This window comes from Acipenser ruthenus, chromosome 9 (assembly GCF_902713425.1).
Source record: "Acipenser ruthenus chromosome 9, fAciRut3.2 maternal haplotype, whole genome shotgun sequence".
Lineage (NCBI taxonomy): Eukaryota > Metazoa > Chordata > Actinopteri > Acipenseriformes > Acipenseridae > Acipenser > Acipenser ruthenus.
In genome coordinates, this window is record NC_081197.1 from 40089563 (window position 1) to 40106928 (window position 17366).

Sequence of the window (17366 nt, forward strand, 5' to 3'; positions counted from 1 at the left end):
TGAGAATCCGAACCACATGCTGCTGTATATAAAACCATGTGGTGCCGGCAAGCAATTAAGTTACTGCTACTTAACAAATTACCCAGCTGACCCAGGGACATGTTTTGAAAAACTATTCTCGGAATGGGTTTTAAGTCATGTGGTGGTGAGAGGTTTGTGCTTGTCAAACAAATAGTCTGTTTCAATTTAACTGCTTTTGCTGTTTTCTCAAAGGCACACGCATTCATTTATTTTTTTTTCTTAGGGATGATCACAATTTGATTATTTTAACACTACTATTTTAATTAAGATGTATTGCAGTGTTTTATGTTGACTTCATTTTTGGACTCCCCACCCCCAGGCTACTAACATGTTTGATCCTGAAATGTTGAATCTCTTCAAATAAATACTCCACAGACTTCTTAATAAAACTTCATGTTGGTGGTGTGGGTGTGGCGATGGAAATAAGACTCCAATTGCATAGCAATTTCGCCCATTCCAGGTTTTACTATAAGATACATTAGCTACAGTTTATAGGTAAAAAGCTCAGATGTGTTGCGTAAAACCAGGAATGGATCAAATTGCTATGCAGTGGGAGTCTTATTTCCGTCCCTGACCTGCCTTACCTTTTAAAAATGTATATTTTGACGGATAGCTGGGAAGTGGGTTAATGAGCTACACTTTCCCATTTGGACACCCTTGTCTTGAATTCAAATAACTGTGTAAACAAATTAAATGAGTTTGAAGGTTCAGCTTTTTTTCAGTTTTCAATTTGACATTACAAAACTAATGAGCATTTGAAGCAATTGTTAATCTGGTGTTAAAATCCCGCGATTTGAACATAAGGGTTGGTGTGTTGGAATTGGATTTAGAATTGCTAGAAGATTTACAGTACTCTAGGATTTCTTTTTTTTTTTTTATTCAATCCAGTTTCATTACAGGTAAAGGAAATTAGTGACCCACTGTTTTTTTATCGCTTGTCATAGGAATGATATAAACCACGTTCTTTGAGATTGTCTTCACTGTTGATGCACAGCTGTATTCTATGATTCTCTAAAAGCAGCTGTTGTGTAAAAGGTTTCACTGCCTGGTTGCTTTAACCTCATTTTACAACATGTTTACAAACCATTCAATTTGATATGGCATTTTCCTTTTATTCAATAAAAAATGCTGATTTATAATTAGAAATAGAACCAAAGATTTGCTTTGACTTTAATGTATTTTGAAATGTTCTGTGTAGCAGGATGTAAAAAATGTACCCTCACTGTTGACCCACTTTTCTTTTGAAGATTAAAAAAAAATCCAATATTAACAATATCTATGTTTTCGCAGCATTCAGCGAGCTGCTGTGGTAATTTTGGAGAATTATTACAAAGATTTCTCTGTGCACAATCCTGCATTGTTGACAGCCTCCAAATCGCGAGCAGCCAAGCACATGGCAGGACTGAAGGTGTATAATGTGGATGGTAAGTGCAGCTGAAATAAACCGAAGTTATTGTGGGAAGAACCACCTGAGTCCAGTGTATATATAGACTGCTCACATGAAGCAAATGAACCAAGAATAACAATTTGGCATAATACCTGCTTGGCTTGAAGATCCCCTACCTGGCCATAGGACAAGGCAGGAGACCCCCCATAAAACTATACTTAGAATTTTAAAGTAGGAGATGAGGGCGGGTGGAGGGTCAGATCATTGCTTCAATGTTTTTGTCAACTCTTGTCTGTTCTTGTGTGTGTTTCTGTGTGTCTTGGTGCATTGTGACTTTCTCTTCCTGCATGTATCTCTCTTGTTTTTGTACTTCTCTTCCAGCTGCCCTTAGAACTAAACTAAAGTTTACTTTATGGACAGTAAGTAAATACTTTCACCAAAATATTTGGCTTCTTTTAGCGTTTGAACTTCCAGCCTCTGAAATTCCTTTTTTTGGCATTCAATGTGTCCCAAAATCTTGCTATATACATTGCAACAGACACTGGTAAAAAAAAAAAAAGAGGAGGCTCCTTTCCTGTTAAAGGATATTTTAAATGCTGGTTGCTGTAAATTGAAATCGCATATAGTGAGTCCTGGCTAGGATATCTTTGATACAGTTTAATTGAGAGGGCACTGTTATCTGACTTAAATCAGGATTACACCTGCTTGCTAACATTGTCACATTTCTCCAATGTCAAGTTTCTCCTTATTTGAGGGTTTCAGTGTATTAATCTAAAACCAATTATCTATCCTAACTCATTCTAAAAACATCAACATGCTGTACCAGATAAAACCTTGAACCACCGAGACATTATATAAGTCAATAAACTACTAACTGTGCCATATGGATTAAAGTCAGCAGATATAGCTTATTCTGTTAACATCCAGGTGCATTGGTAGTGTGTGTTTGTTGCCACCATATGAAGTAGTAGGACACACATTATCACCACCATGCCATTTAGACTGTGGATGCATATTCTTGGAGGTGGTACACATCACACTTGTATTTAGGGCGACAGCTGTGATGAAACTTGCTTAAGACCTTTAGCAAAGGTCCTTGATTTGTATCATAATCGGGTGGTATTGAGGTTGTCTGTCTATCATCATGGCTTGGCATCTCTTCCCATTGAATTACCTGGAAAGACAAGGGCTGTTTGCGAACCAATAAACTCACAGTTTAAAGACGTCTTACCATTCGACTAAGCAATCTCGAGAGGTCAGTACGTGTCCTATGCTGCTTTATTTATTATTAACTCATCAGGCGTGTGTGTGTGTGTGTGTGTGTGTGTGTGTGTGTGGCACGTGTTTACATATCTAGAGAACCGCTTCTCCAGCTGAGATGAATCTTGCTTGGGACATTCTTTAACAAATGCTGTTGAGATTCAGAATCTGGGAGTTCATGGAGGCAACTAACTGAATGTCAACCATCTTTACAAGCTTTATATGTGCATACGGTGGACGTAGTTCTTGGTAATTTTACTTTTTCATGATACTAATGGAAATACCAATAGATTTCAAAATCATTCAAGCTCATAATGGTGTTGGCAGAGGTGTCGCACATTCAAATTATCAAAACAAACATGTCAAAACTATCACCGTTCTCTTTACTAAAACACAGTTAAACTCTAGTAAGTGCAGCTTAGACGGTAGCAACTGTATACAATATATTGTAAAACTTTTAGCGTGCTGCAGCGAGTGTTCAGACTGTAAGGTGATGCTTGCAAACCTAGCATGTTGTGTTTTGTGTTTGCAGGTCCAGAGAACAATGCTCCAGGGCAGTCCCGAGCCATGATCACTGCCGCTGCCAGGCGGAGAGACACCAGTCACAATGATCTGTACTATGAAGAGGCAGACCATGACCGACGAGTAAAGAAACGCAAATCAAGGTGACTTGATGAGATATACAAACAGTACTGCTTAATAAGTTAACAAAGGAAGTATTTTAGTACACTTTTAAATTCTAAGGAAGTTACAAGCTCATCAGTGCCATCAATCAATAATATAAACAAACTTACCATTTTACTTTAAACATTACAAATACTTCTGTGTAGTAATAATACAAACCAAAAAATAGTTTAGTTTATCTCCAAGTTAGTCTTTGTCACCTGGATGGCTATTGTCAAACTTCTTGCCTGATCTTTAGGGGTGATTTTTGTATTGTTTTCGGCATCTTTAAGCAGCTTGTTCAGTAGTAACGCACTGGATACTGAAGTAAACTGCAGCTACATTTCGACATGAATGTAAGACTTAGTGCGTCTCGTTCAACCTTGACCTCTGTATGCCAGAAGCAGTTTTATTGAATAAGTATGTTTATGTAAATTTAAAGCAAAATTGCCTGTGTTGATGATTATATATAATCAGTGTATTGATTTAGTTCTCAAACAAACAAAAAAAAGCCTTGCATGTTTTTTGCCCCGCCCCAAGTGTAAAACTAAAAATTCTCTGCCAGCATAGAAAATCTGTGTTTTTCCACAGCAAACGGATTCCTAGGATCCCTGGTAATCAATAATGAAATACTGCGATTTAAAACAAAGAACGAGTGAAATAAAACTTAAACTTGCTCCTGTCTGTAGGCTGGTGGTGGCAGTGGAGGAGGCGTTCACCCACATCAAGCGCATGCAGGAGGAGGAGCAGAAGAAGGCCCCAGGGGAGGTGATGGATCCCCGTGAAGCAGCACAGGCCATATTCCCTTCCATGGCCAGGGCGCTGCAGAAATACCTCCGCACCACTAGGCAGCACCACTGCCATACAATGGAGAGCATCCAGCAGCACTTGGCTTTCTGCATCACAAACAATATGACACCGAAGGTATTTTTTTTTTAAATACTAAGCTGTGTAATCAACAATATTTGGTAGTGGTTTGTGCTAAGATTATTTATTTATTTATTTATTTATTTATTTATTTATTTATTTATTTATTTGGCAGGAGCCTTTATCAAAGATGATGGATATCTCCTAGGATAATTAATTAAATTTGATTTATTTGATTGATTTTGATGTTTTTGTTTGTATGTTTCTCCCCCTTTTTTCTTCTAGGCCTTCCTAGAGAGTTATCTGAACCCAGGACCCACACTGCAGTACAGTCAAAACCGCTGGTTTGCCCGTCAGTGGACTCTCGTCAGCGAGAAAGCTGTTACAAACGGCCTAAACGATGGGGTGGTCTTTGTCCTCAAGTGCACAGACTTTAGCCTTGTTGTGACTGTTAAGAAAATCCCCTTCATCAAACTCTCTGAGGAATTCATCGACCCCAAGTCACACAAGTTTGTGCTCCGATTACAATCTGAAACATCCGTCTAGGGTCTTGTTGCAGAATTCACAGGTTTGATTGTTTGTTTGTTTTTTTTTAGAATTTTTTTCATAAAAATTGAAATAAGCAAAAATGATGTGTGTATGTATGTATGTGTGTATATATATAAAGCAGATGATGAACTTGTAGTGACCATCTGCATTTTCTTTGAACGAATAAGTCTAACCATGTATAAAATCAATTTATTTGGACACCAGTAAACTTGGGGGAACCAGCTTTTAATTGTTCATAGGTAGTAGTAAATGACACTGGTATGAGCAATAAGGCTCATCACAAAGGACCACTACAGAAGTAACCACCCTCCCCACAACATTGCAGTAACTTTGGCAGTGCAGCGTCCTTGATTTATGTTATTAGGTTTTTTTTTAGTTTTTTGTTGACTTTATAATATGGAATTGGCCTGCAACTCGTTACCTGCTTTGGAGACAATCTTGTTACAGTTTTTAGTATTATTTTAACTCATACATACATTGTAAGCGAATCACTTATATGGAAACTGTAAGATGTGTTGTGTTTTTACAGCTGTTTTAACAGCATAATGCACAGCAGTCTCTTTTTAACATCAATTGCAAGAGAAGTATTTTAGGCCTGTAACAGAATTCTTGGCTTGGCTTTTTGTTCAGTGCCCATGGTTATCGGCTGAGTTAATTGTAGCATGTATAAGTATAAACGGGTGTCGTCAAAACTTGTAAGGACTGCTTTGCTGTGTAGGCTAAAAGAAAAAAGAGATCTATCTATTCCCAGTGATAACGTATTTTTTTCACACCATTCATTAGCTGAAACAAAAAATATTTCAGCCGCAGTGAGCTACTTTTGTTTCCATGTGCCAAGCTCTTGGTAAAGGATATTTAGAAGAGTTCCTTGAGTTGATAAAGCTGTGTATTTATATTGGCATTCTAGTCCAACGTTTCCAGTGGCTAGGGGTTTGCTACTTGTTACTTTCAGAAAAGGATGTATTGGCATGGTTAGCAGACTAATACAGAGTAGTGCTTAATCAGCGTGCACAGAGTTTGAATGCTCACAACAATTTTTTAAAGAAGCATTGCTGTAACTTAAGTGTGTATATATAAATCTAATTTACATTAAACTGGAAAACACACACAAAGCTAAAACCAGTTTAAAACATCAGTTTTCATATCTAAACCGAAAGGTCAATGCTACCTGAAGCAGAAGATGAAAGGACAAAGCAAGATCATTCCTGTATATTCTTTTGAAGAGTGGGTTTAAACTGTAAGTGTGAGTGGTCAGCGGGTTTAAACTGTAATTTTGTAAGAAACTGAACAATCTCCAAGAACACGCAGACGCACTAAAAGATATATATATATATATATATATATATATATATATATATATATATATATATATATATATATATATATATAATTTGTGATGCTACCAACGATGGCACAGAGGACACATACAAGACAGACAAACATAACTCCAAATGGCACACAAAACAAACCTGTTTCCACATATAAATTACACCAACACTAATTCCCCACTGTGGTATGTTTAAAAGAAAACAGTAAAGAAATGAAAAAGGAAAGAATGTACACTTGCATGCTGAATACAGTAAGTACATGTCCTTTCTCTTGAAAAACCTATCCAGCGTAGATTGCTCCTCACGCCTGTTGCCTGGTTGCAGTTTGTGTGAAGATGACGGACAGGCAACGATTGCATTCGTCATGCATGATTCGTACTACGATAGGTCATCTTTGAATTGGCGTTATCTTTGAATTAGTCAACTGTGGTCTTTGTTTTCACTGAGAGAATAACACACTTGACACTGGAGAAAGTTCAGTGTCAGTCAGTACTGAGATCGTTGTATCCAGGTGGATCCTGTACATGATCGTTCTAATAGGGCTAATTTGCATTGGAAAAATCGGTTCTTGCTGTTGGGATCGTTAAACGGGTGTTTGTTATAAGAAGGGTTTGTTATAGTGAAGTTAGCCTGTGTGTGTGTCTCTGTCCTCTCTCTCTCTCTCTCTCTCTCTCTCTCTCTCTCTCTCTCTCTCTCTCTCTCTCTCTCTCTCTCTCTCTCTCTCTCTCTCTCTCTCTCTCTCTCTCTCTCTCTCTCTCTCTCTCTCTCTCTCTCTCTCTCTCTCTCTCTCTCTCTCTCTCTCTCTCTCTCTCTCTCTCTCTCTCTATATATATATATATATATATATATATATATATATATATATATATATATATATATATATATATACTGAATAAGGTGGCAATGCTTTTTTATTTTTACAAATTCAGTTGCATGTAAAATATCCAATCTGCATTCCATCAAAAAAAGATAGGACAGGAAAGACAGACATACCAGTAACTTTTTTTTTATTTTATTTTAAATTGTTCTGTTTATAAACAATATATAAAAAAGTGGCACTGTGTTACAGAACGTTTTGTGAAGCATGCTTAACCATTGTGAACTCTGTCCCATGTACATACCTCTCGCAATGTGAATATCTATAAGGTTTTATAGCCATTCCTCATTTTCAACTAATGAAATCCATGTTCCTTAACATGTCACTAAACCTTTATGTATCCCCCTCCTTTCTCCCAAGATGTTTTCTAGTTGTGTACAGTGTGTGTCGGTACATTTGCATATATGTTGGAAGTGGTTTATAGGACATGGTATTAAGATTACTAAATTACACTATAGAGTGCTGGTTTTGTGTGTCAGGATAAAACAAGAACAGTGCCATATACCTCTGTGTGTGTGTGTGTGTGTGTATGTGTGTGTATATATATATATATATATATATATATATATATATATATATATATATATATATAAATTGTACTGTATATAATCTGTTTTTTAAGGAAACCTTGATTGTAGTCCCAACCACAATATTTCTGACAAGTGACAAAGTGCACATAAAGAAGTAATATTGCTGAAGAGAAAAATTTGCAGCAATAAAAATGTCTGCTTCCAATGTTCTGGCTAAGCCAACTACGTACTTCATTCCTGTTTATATAATGGCATAACAATGAGCCTGCCTGAATGTCTTTGTCTTTTTTTATGCATTATGTGGTTGTGGCTATGCTGTGCCAGGTGATTCAAACTGATATCGGTGCTTACATGCCACATTTTCACTGATTTGTATAACTGGAAATGACGACTATCTACAAGTGTTCTTGGAACTACTGTATATACCCTCCTGGCCACTGAATTTGAGAAACACATTTGATCTAGTTAGTAACTAAAACTTTGTTTGTGATCATTCAGCTATTGTTGGCTTATTTTCATATTGTTTTTATAATTGGTTTATATGAACCTGGGGATGCTTTGAAGCCCCCTGGTCATCTCAAAACTTTTATTTCAATAACCAAAAAATGTGCTGTGACATTCCAGTTTAGTTAATGTACATGCTATTTGACAGTGAGTATTAAAACATGAAGGTTTCATATTCCCAGGAGCTTTGGTGGAAAAATACAAAACTAAACCCACTGAATCTAACCTCCATGCATTTCCCCTAAATTCCTAGTTACAAAGCATTATTACTTGTTTTAAAAAATGTGCATGAAGCATTACATTTGTAGTTTAAATACTAGCAAATGATGCAATACTGGCCTATGCTTTTGGATATGAAACCAAGGTCATCTTGTGGTCCTGTAGTTACTGTATTTCAGCAACCGTTTGTGCTGGGGGGGGGGGGGGTCTTGATCACTTATCGTTCTGTATCTTTCGATCACTGTGTACCGTAAAGATCTGAAATTAAGATCTCTAGTTGCTTTGTAAAAAATAATAATAATTCTGTTTTTGTGTGTGTATGTGTGTGTGTAATATATATATATATATATATATATATATATATATATATATATATATATATATATATATATATATATATATATATATATATATATATAAATAATGACAAGGTAACACTAGCCAGCCTCTCTTCTTTTATATTTTTCTTCTATCTGCACATATCACTTTTAACAAATCACAGATTTCTTTGTTCTGTTTTCTATTTGTTAAATTAAACAGAAAAAAAACTATACAGCAGAGGTATTTGAAACTAACAATGTGTGTGTAGAGTAGTAAATTATTCTGTTTGGAAATGTGTTAATCTGAATTTGACTTTTTTTTTGTATCGGAACTGTTTTACACACTGCAGATTTTGTACATGAAAAATAAATTGAAAACCAGTTGTATCGTCTCTATCATTATTATTAAAGCACTACAGCGGTCAGGAAAAAAAAACATCCCTTGTCATCTGTGTTTTTGCCAGGATATTGACTTCTTCAACCCTTAAATCTACTTTGTACATTTTCTTAATGTGTCGTTTTTTATATCTGTTCTGTATGCATTCTATTCTGTGTAATACATATTAATATTTTTTTAAACACTCAAGATAAATCTTGTTTTATTCATTTGTATATTGTCTGAAAATTAAATGCACTTTTATTGTGTTGACAAATTTCTGTTCTTTTTAATTTTACTAAGTTCTTTGCATATTTTCCACAAGAACTGGGCTGGTTGTTTATCATACATACAGTGTTGTGAAAAAGTATTTGCCCCCGGTCTGATTTTCTGCATTTTTGCATATTTTTGACACTGAATGTTATCAGATCTTCAACCAAAACCTAATATTAGATAAAAGGGACCCTGAGTGAACAAATAATACAAACATTTGATACATATTTCATTTATTTATTAAAGAAAGTTATGCAACATCCAATGCCCCCGTGTGAAAAAGTAATCGCCCCCATAGACTCAATAACTGGTTACGCCACCTTTAGCAGCAATAACTGCAACCAAATGCTTCCTGTAGTTATTGATTAGTCTCTCACAGCGCTGTGGAGGAATTTTGGCTCACTCCTCCATGCAGAACTGCTTCAACTCGGTGACATTTGTGGGTTTTCGAGCATGAACTGCTCGTTTCAGGTCCTGCCACAACATCTCAATGGGGTTTAGGTTTGGTTTGATTAGGCCATTCCAAAACTTTAAATTTCTTTTTCTTCAACCATTCTGATGTAGACTTGCTTGTGTGTTTCGGATCATTGTCTTGCTGCATGACCCAGCTGCGCTTCAGCTTCAGCTCACGGATGGATGGTCTTACATTCTCCTGTAGAATTCTGGTACAGAGCAGAATTCATGGTTCCTTCAATGATGCAGCAAAGCATCCCCAAACCATGACACTACCACCACCATGCTTGACCATTGGTATGAGGTTCGTACTGTGGAATGCAGTGTTTGGTTTTCACCAGACATAACTGGGCCCATGTCGGCCAAAAAGTTCCACTTTTGACTCATCTGTCCATAGAACATTGTTTCAGAACTCATGAGGATCATCCAGGTGCTTTTTGGCAAACAATACAAGCATTCATGTTCTTCTTAGTGAGCAATGGTATCCGCCTTGCTACTCTGCCATGAATCCCATTTTTGCCCAGTGTCTTTCTGATGGTAGAGTCATGGACACTGACCTTAACCGAGGCGAGAGAGGCCTGCAGATCCCTGGATGTTGTTCTAGGGTTCTTTGTGACTTCCTGGACGATTTTACGCCTTGCTCTTGGAGAGATTTTGGCAGGACGGCCACTCCTGGGATAGATTCACTACTGTCCCAAACTTTCACCATTTGGACAATATGGCTCTCACTGTGGTTCGGTGGAGCCCCAGAGCCTTAGAAATGGCTTTGTAACCCTTTCCAGACTGATAGGCATCAACAACTTTTTTCCGGAGGTCTTCAGGAATTTCTTTGTTAGTGGCATGATGTGCCTCTAGAACCTGTGTGCCGACAACTTCACTCTGATGGTAAGGGGCAAAGTTAGTCAGATTTATATTGGGCAGGTCTGGCCCAAATCAGACCTGGTTGTTAACCAAAGTACTCAAACAGCTGACCCTAATTATCCCTTTAATTGGGTTGAGTTAACTAGGGAGGGGGGGCAATAACTTTTTCACACCTGAAGATTGCATGTTTGATTACCTTGCACACCAAACAAATGAAAGAAGCACCAAACTTTTCTCTCAGACTCCCTCTATATACTACTACAACCCACAAAAAAATCTGACTAAATACAATGTGAAAACTGCAAAAATGCAGAAAATCAGACGGGGCAAATACTTTTTCACGGCACTGTACATACAGTGCCTATAGAAAGTCTACACCCCCTTGAACTTTTTTCACATTTTGTTGTGTCAGTGCCTCAGAGTTTCATGCATTTAAATTATTTTTTTTCCCACTTATCTACACACCATACTCCACACTGTTAAGGGGAAAAAAGTTATATATTAAAAATACAAAACTGAAAGATCATAATTGGATAAGTCTCCAACCCCCCCGAGTTAATACCTGGTGGAAGCACCTTTGGTAGCAATTACAGCTGTCAGTGAATTTTCCTTGTCAGCAAACATTGCTGGTGCGGTTACTGTTTTGTTCCTCTAACTTGCATATGTGACACTGCTGTGAAGCTACAGCTTTCAAGGCAAGTTACTGCCAAAAACTGCATCTAACCCAAAACCTGGTAAAGTAATTTTAATACAAATATAATACTGCATAGTTTTTATTTGCATCATCCTATTAGCAGCTTTAGATAATGAGAGAAAACAAGTTACAAGTCACATTGATACAATAGCTTTGCTAGGATTTTTGGTTTTTGTAGAGGACATCTGCAAACTACCACTTGCAGAGAAGTTGCACACAACATTTTGTCAACATTTCAGAGGGCTTTAACGTACTGGCTGGGTATTTTCAGTTAGTGGTTGTGTGGTCCAGTGGTTAAAGAAAAGGGCTTGTAAGCAGGAGGTCCCCGGTTCGAATCCCACCTCAGCCACTGACTCATTGTGTGACCCTGAGCAAGTCACTTAACCTCCTTGTGCTCCGTCTTTCGGGTGAGATGTAATTGTAAGTGACTCTGCAGCTGATGCATAGTTCACACACCCTAGTCTTTGTAAGTCGCCTTGGATAAAGGCGTCTGCTAAATGAACAAATAATAACAACAGATTGGACCAGATTTAAATTCTTACCCAATACAGAGTGAGGAAATTATAAATGCATCATCACTGAGGATCTTTGCAAAAGATGTCAGGATAATTAAGATTTGAATATAAAAGCTTGCCATGCTAGTTTATGACCATTTCTAAGCACTACTGTAATCATTGAGCCTACTTAGGTTACCACCTCTGAAACAATGGCCATCCCCCAGCCTCCCCCACCAACTAAGGGTCTTATGTGTATTTAGACCTGGACAAACTGATTGCTACTGTGGAAAATGTCCTGGTTGTTTGGTTGAACAGTCTGGTCTGCACTTGATCAACACACACGCAAATAAATTGTCAACATAAATATTGAAGTGTCCAATTGTGCACTGTGAAAAGTGAGCCTCACTTGCCTGCAGCTTAGAATTCAGGCTAAGACGTACTGTCTGGAGCCTATGGTTTTGCATTACTTTTTATTTTGCACTGCATGCCACAGCTGCCAGACATTGTTAACTTCAATTAAAGTGCTTTCAGAGTGAGATGAGGTTAAACAGCTAGTATAACGTGGATGTTTTTAAATGGAGAGTGTACTTAGGCTGTTAAACATAGAGTAATGCACATATATAACTATTTTACTAGAAGCAAATATGCAAAAGTTATCTATGGACAAAATAGTCCAATAAACCTATTCTCAATCAACTGTGATTCTGATTTGATAGTGTCACCATTTTGATTTCAAACAATCTTGTCCAAATTACATCAGAAGATATTACAAGATCTTACAAATCTAGACAAATATGGGTCAAACGTGTTGAGAATGCATCTCTGGCACCTCCCCTGACAAACATCTCTTCCTTGCACTGCTACAATGGATGTGCCTGTTTGTCTGTCTTGTCCTTCTCCAGGGCCAGTGTGGGGTTTTAACTCCTTCCAGAGGATTTGGAAGTCATCCCAGTCTTGTTTGTCCTCCCCACTGGACCAAGTTTGTGCTGAGAAGACTGGTGCAGGAATGGAGCCCTCACTTTATCACCTTGGCTAAGCGGCTTCTTCTGCTCATGATGTATTTTAAGACAGTTAAACCCATGACACCCTGAGTAAGATCCTGCCCTGTATTGTGCTCTAAATGGAAATATTAATGAGCATTCATTCCCCCAAAACTCATTAATAAAAACTAGAATGTTTATGAGAGTATATTTCAAGTAATGTTCATCCAATTGTGATGCTTAATGTCCCTGATGTCACAGTCAGTTAACCAGTGTTGCTAATACTGGAATGTACATCATTGATGTAATAGCTGAACCACATCTGAATAATTTGAAATTATGATATGCAGCATTTGTTTGAAAGCAGCATTTTATTTATTTAAATAGGAATATGTTTAAAATGTTTATCTCTATATATTTGTTAGGGATGTTTGTTATATATTTGTTTATTTTTATTATAGAATAACAAAATGTGATGACAGGGGTAAGACCAGTGTGCAGATTTAAACAATTACACTTGATAGTATGAAAGAAGTAATGGCTCTATTTTTGTTTAACAGAAGGAATATGACACTAACAAAAAGCCTTCTACTAAATATATGAAGATGGTTACTGAAATGGTGTTCAAGATTTAAAGCAAGCTAATCACCTTTCTGAAAAGCATGCAGCTCAGTCTTGCTGCGAGTACAGAAGAGTTCAGAAGCTGGAAGAAAACCTTCCGTGCATGGTTCCTGTGCCCCAGTGTAAGCCCACATCTGCTTTGCTGCTGTGACTCAGACCATCAAATGATTATATCTATTAGTTGTGTGTTTGACTTTATTTAAGAAATTAAATAACAACATAACAAATCTGTATCTTAACTGTATCCAATCACAACACAAAGATCTTCCAAACGCAAAGATTAGCGTGCATCTGTCAGCCAATCCTATTAGTGCCTCTGTCACTATAACAGTAACAAGCAGACACGATAGAAAAATTGTAGTAGTTTTACTGTACCTACAGTATATAGAAAAACTAACCACTGCAAAGTTTATATGATGGAAATACGCAACATAGAAGCTTTTTTTTTTTTCTTGATAAACATTACTCCATAAGATCCATTCATTACAATCTGGTATGTGTATATGCAAAAATGTGTGACATACAGACATCCCCCATATCCCTGAAACTTTAAACTCAGTAACATATGTTAAATAAAGTTAATACCAAGTTTTATGACAATTGTATAAACCTTTTATTCAGAAATATGTCAAGTGTGATATACAGGTGGATGGATGCTGTGTGGTCCAGTGGTTAAAGACAAGGGCTTGTAACCAGAAGGTCCCCGGTTCAAATCCCGGCTCAGCCACTGACTCATTGTGTGACCCTGAGCAAGTCACTTAACCTCCTTGTGCTCTGTCTTTCAGGTGAGACGTAATTGTAAGTGACTCTGCAGCTGATGCATAGTTCACACACCCGAGTCTCTGTAAGTTGCCTTGGATAAAGGCGTCTGCTAAATAAACAAATAATCAAAAATGGATGAACAGACAGAGAGGACACCCCCTATATCCTCAGCATCTGTTATTCTCAATTGCTTTAGCTAAATAATTTTATTACCAAGCTTCAAGACAATGTAATAAGCGCCTCTCTGGATACAGTGCCTTGCATATATATTCACCCCCCTTGGACTTTTCCACATTTTGTAGTGTTACAACCTGGAATTAAAATGGATTTAATTAGGATTTTTTGTCACTGATCTACACAAAATAGTCCATAATGTCAAAGTGGGGGGAAAAATCTACACATTTTTCAAAATTATTTACAAATAAAAAACTGAAAAGTCTTGATTGCATAAGTATTCTCCCCCTTTGCTGTGACACCCCTAAATAAGCTCTGGTGCAACCAATTGCCTTCAGAAGTCACATAATTAGTTGAATGGAGTCCACCTGTGTGCAATTAAAGTGTCACATGATCTCAGATTAAATACACTTGTTTCTGGAAGGCCCCAGAGTTTGTTAGAGAGCATATCTAAACAAACAGCATCATGAAGACCAAGGAGCTATCAAAACAAGTCCGGGATAAAGTTCTGGAGAAGCACCAATCAGGTTGGGTTATAAAAAAATATCCCAAACTTTGAACATCCCCCGGAGCACCGTTAAATCCATTATTAAAAAATGGAAAGAATATGGCACAACCGCGACTGCCTAGAGAAGGCCGTCCACCAAAACTCAGTGACCAGGTAAGGAGTGCATTAGTCAGAGAAGCAACCAAGAGGCCAATGGTAACTCTGAAGGAGCTGGAGAGATCGACAGCTGAGATGGGAGAAATCGTCCATGGGACAACTATAACCAGGACGCTCCACAAAGCTGGGCTTTATGGAAGAGTGGTGAGAAGAAAGCCTTTGCTGAAAAAAACCCATATCAAATCCTGTTTGGATTTTGCCAAAAGGCATGTGGGAGACACAGCAAACGTGGAAAAAGGTTCTCTGGTCTGATGAGACCAGAATTGAACTTTTTGGCCTTAGCGCAAAATGCTATGTGTGGCGCAAAGCCAACACTGCTCATCACCCTGAGAACACCATCCCCACGGTGAAGCATGGTGGTGGCAACATCATGTTATGGGGATGCTTTTCATCGGCAGGCTGGGAAACTGATTGAGGGCAAGATGGATGGCGCCAAATACAGGGAAATTCTAGAGGAAAACCTGTTTCAGTCTGCAAGAGACCTGGGTCTGGGGCGGAGGTTCACCTTCCAGCAGGACAATGACCCTAAACACACAGCCAAAGCTACACTGGAGTGGTTTAAAAACAAGAACCTGAATGTCTTAGAATGGCCCAGTCAAAATCCAGACCTCAATCCGATTGAGAATCTGTGGCAAGACTTGAAAATTGCCCATCCAACTTGACAGAGCTTGAGCAATTTTGCCAAGAATAATGGGCAAAAATTGCAGGATCCAGATGTACAAAGCTGGTAGAGACTTGCCCAAAAAGACTCACAGCTGTAATTGCTGCCAAAGGTGCTTCTACCAAGTATTGACTCAGGGGGGTGAATACTTATGCAACCAACAAATGTCTTTTTTTTTGTTTAATTAACTTTTGTGTCACAATAAAAAAACATATTTTGCACCTTCAAAGTGTTAAGTATGTTGTGTAAATCAAATGGTAAAAATCCCAATTAAATCCATTTTAATTCCAGGTTGTAACACTACAAAATGTGGAAAAGTCCAAGAGGGGTGAATACTTCTGCAAGGCACTGTAAGTGTGACATACAGATGGAGTGATGTACAGAGAGACAGACCCCACTATATCACTAGAATTTGATATTCTAAACAACTTATGTCAAATCATTTTAATACCATATGTGCTTATGTAGCCTCTACAATATCCCCTTTGTAAGGGGATTTCTCCAGTGGGGTTAATAATGGATACAATTACCTCTTACGCCCTCTAGTCCCATGGGCGGAACACGGAACTGCACGTAAATATTATATTTCATAACTCATTTTTAATATTATTACAAAAGCAAAAGAGAAAAAAAGCTGACTCGATATCAAAATCATTGTTTTCCTACCGTCAAACAGCGAAGGAATTTTTTGAATCCGTCATTTTACCGCTGAGATATCCCATTCACAATGTGTCTAGTACCCCCTTGCATTCAAAACAAAAGCAATCGACTAGCTTGCGTTTTGCTGCTCTGGTCTTACAACCTTGATGACGATGAAGTCTCCTTGATCATGTTGTAGGGGAGGTCACAAGCTTTCCATTCATGCCTTTACTTTGTTTGTAACCCAATCCATCACAGAGTAATCGATGTGCAAACAAACACATAAGGGGGAAAAAAAAGCCTTTCAAAGGCAAATGCATGTGGCAATGGCTAGCCTGTGAGGTGCCTGAAGATAACATCCCTTTTAGAACTTAGTATATCAATTGACATAAAGATTTACACAATGTTTATTTTTGGAGAGGTTTGGGGACCCTTGGGCTTAGCTTTGTAAAAACTCCTGTAGAATTTGATCCCTTTGTTCAAACAGTTCCAAATTTTTACCCAGTATATTAGACATGTTGGTGAAGCACTGGAAAGAAATCTGGCTCTTTTCATGTGCTACAAGTTGAAAAAATGATTATAGAACATAAAAAAATGAAAAGCGTTTGTTGTTTTTTTTATGTATTTTTTCTGGATATCTCCTTCCAGTGTGGTACTGAGTAAGACTTTTATCACACCTGAGGTTTTAGTCTTGATGCCCAAGGGGTTACCTTGAATTCAAGCCCTGAACCATGCCTGTGCTGTCTATACTTTGGAAGATATTGTGATTTATTTAAGGGCACAGCCCCCCAGGCGGAAATTGTCTGTGAGGGGCTGGGGTTTTGACAGGTTAAACAAAGTTAAGCGCTTACAATTTATTGAGTAAAGCAATTACCAGATTGATGGAAAATTCTACTGTATGTGTCTATTTATGTTTGCTGTTCTGTTTTCCTTGCAGGAGTGTAATATTTCTTGGCTATGATATTCCTCTTGATTGAAGCGAAGAAAGGTGCAGCTTGATGACCTTGCTAAAGCGGACACCGCACTGAATGATTGATGTATGGGTTTACAGTGCAGCAGAACAGACAATGGGCTCAGCTTACAGCTTGTGTTGCCAGCTCTGAGGCAGAAGGAAAGAAAAAATATTTAGTGAGTTTGAAACTCACTAAATGTTTCCCGGGAATGCTAATATTTTTTAATTAGACAA

At 37.7% G+C, this 17366-nt stretch overlaps 1 protein-coding gene across 3 annotated transcripts in view; it reads left to right on the forward strand.

Moving 5' to 3' along the window:
- LOC117405819 (vang-like protein 1) overlaps positions 1-6774 on the forward strand; it is a 32463-nt gene extending 25689 nt beyond the window's left edge. For all 3 annotated transcript variants that reach the window (XM_034923372.2, XM_059029978.1, XM_059029977.1), the window contains exons 5-8: positions 1312-1445; positions 3201-3333; positions 4021-4255; positions 4484-6774. In XM_034923372.2, the coding sequence (XP_034779263.1) occupies positions 1312-1445; positions 3201-3333; positions 4021-4255; positions 4484-4744 (763 nt within the window). In that variant the 3' untranslated portion in view covers positions 4745-6774. The remainder of the gene's footprint in view (positions 1-1311; positions 1446-3200; positions 3334-4020; positions 4256-4483) is intronic.
- The last annotated feature ends 10592 nt before the right edge of the window (positions 6775-17366 follow it).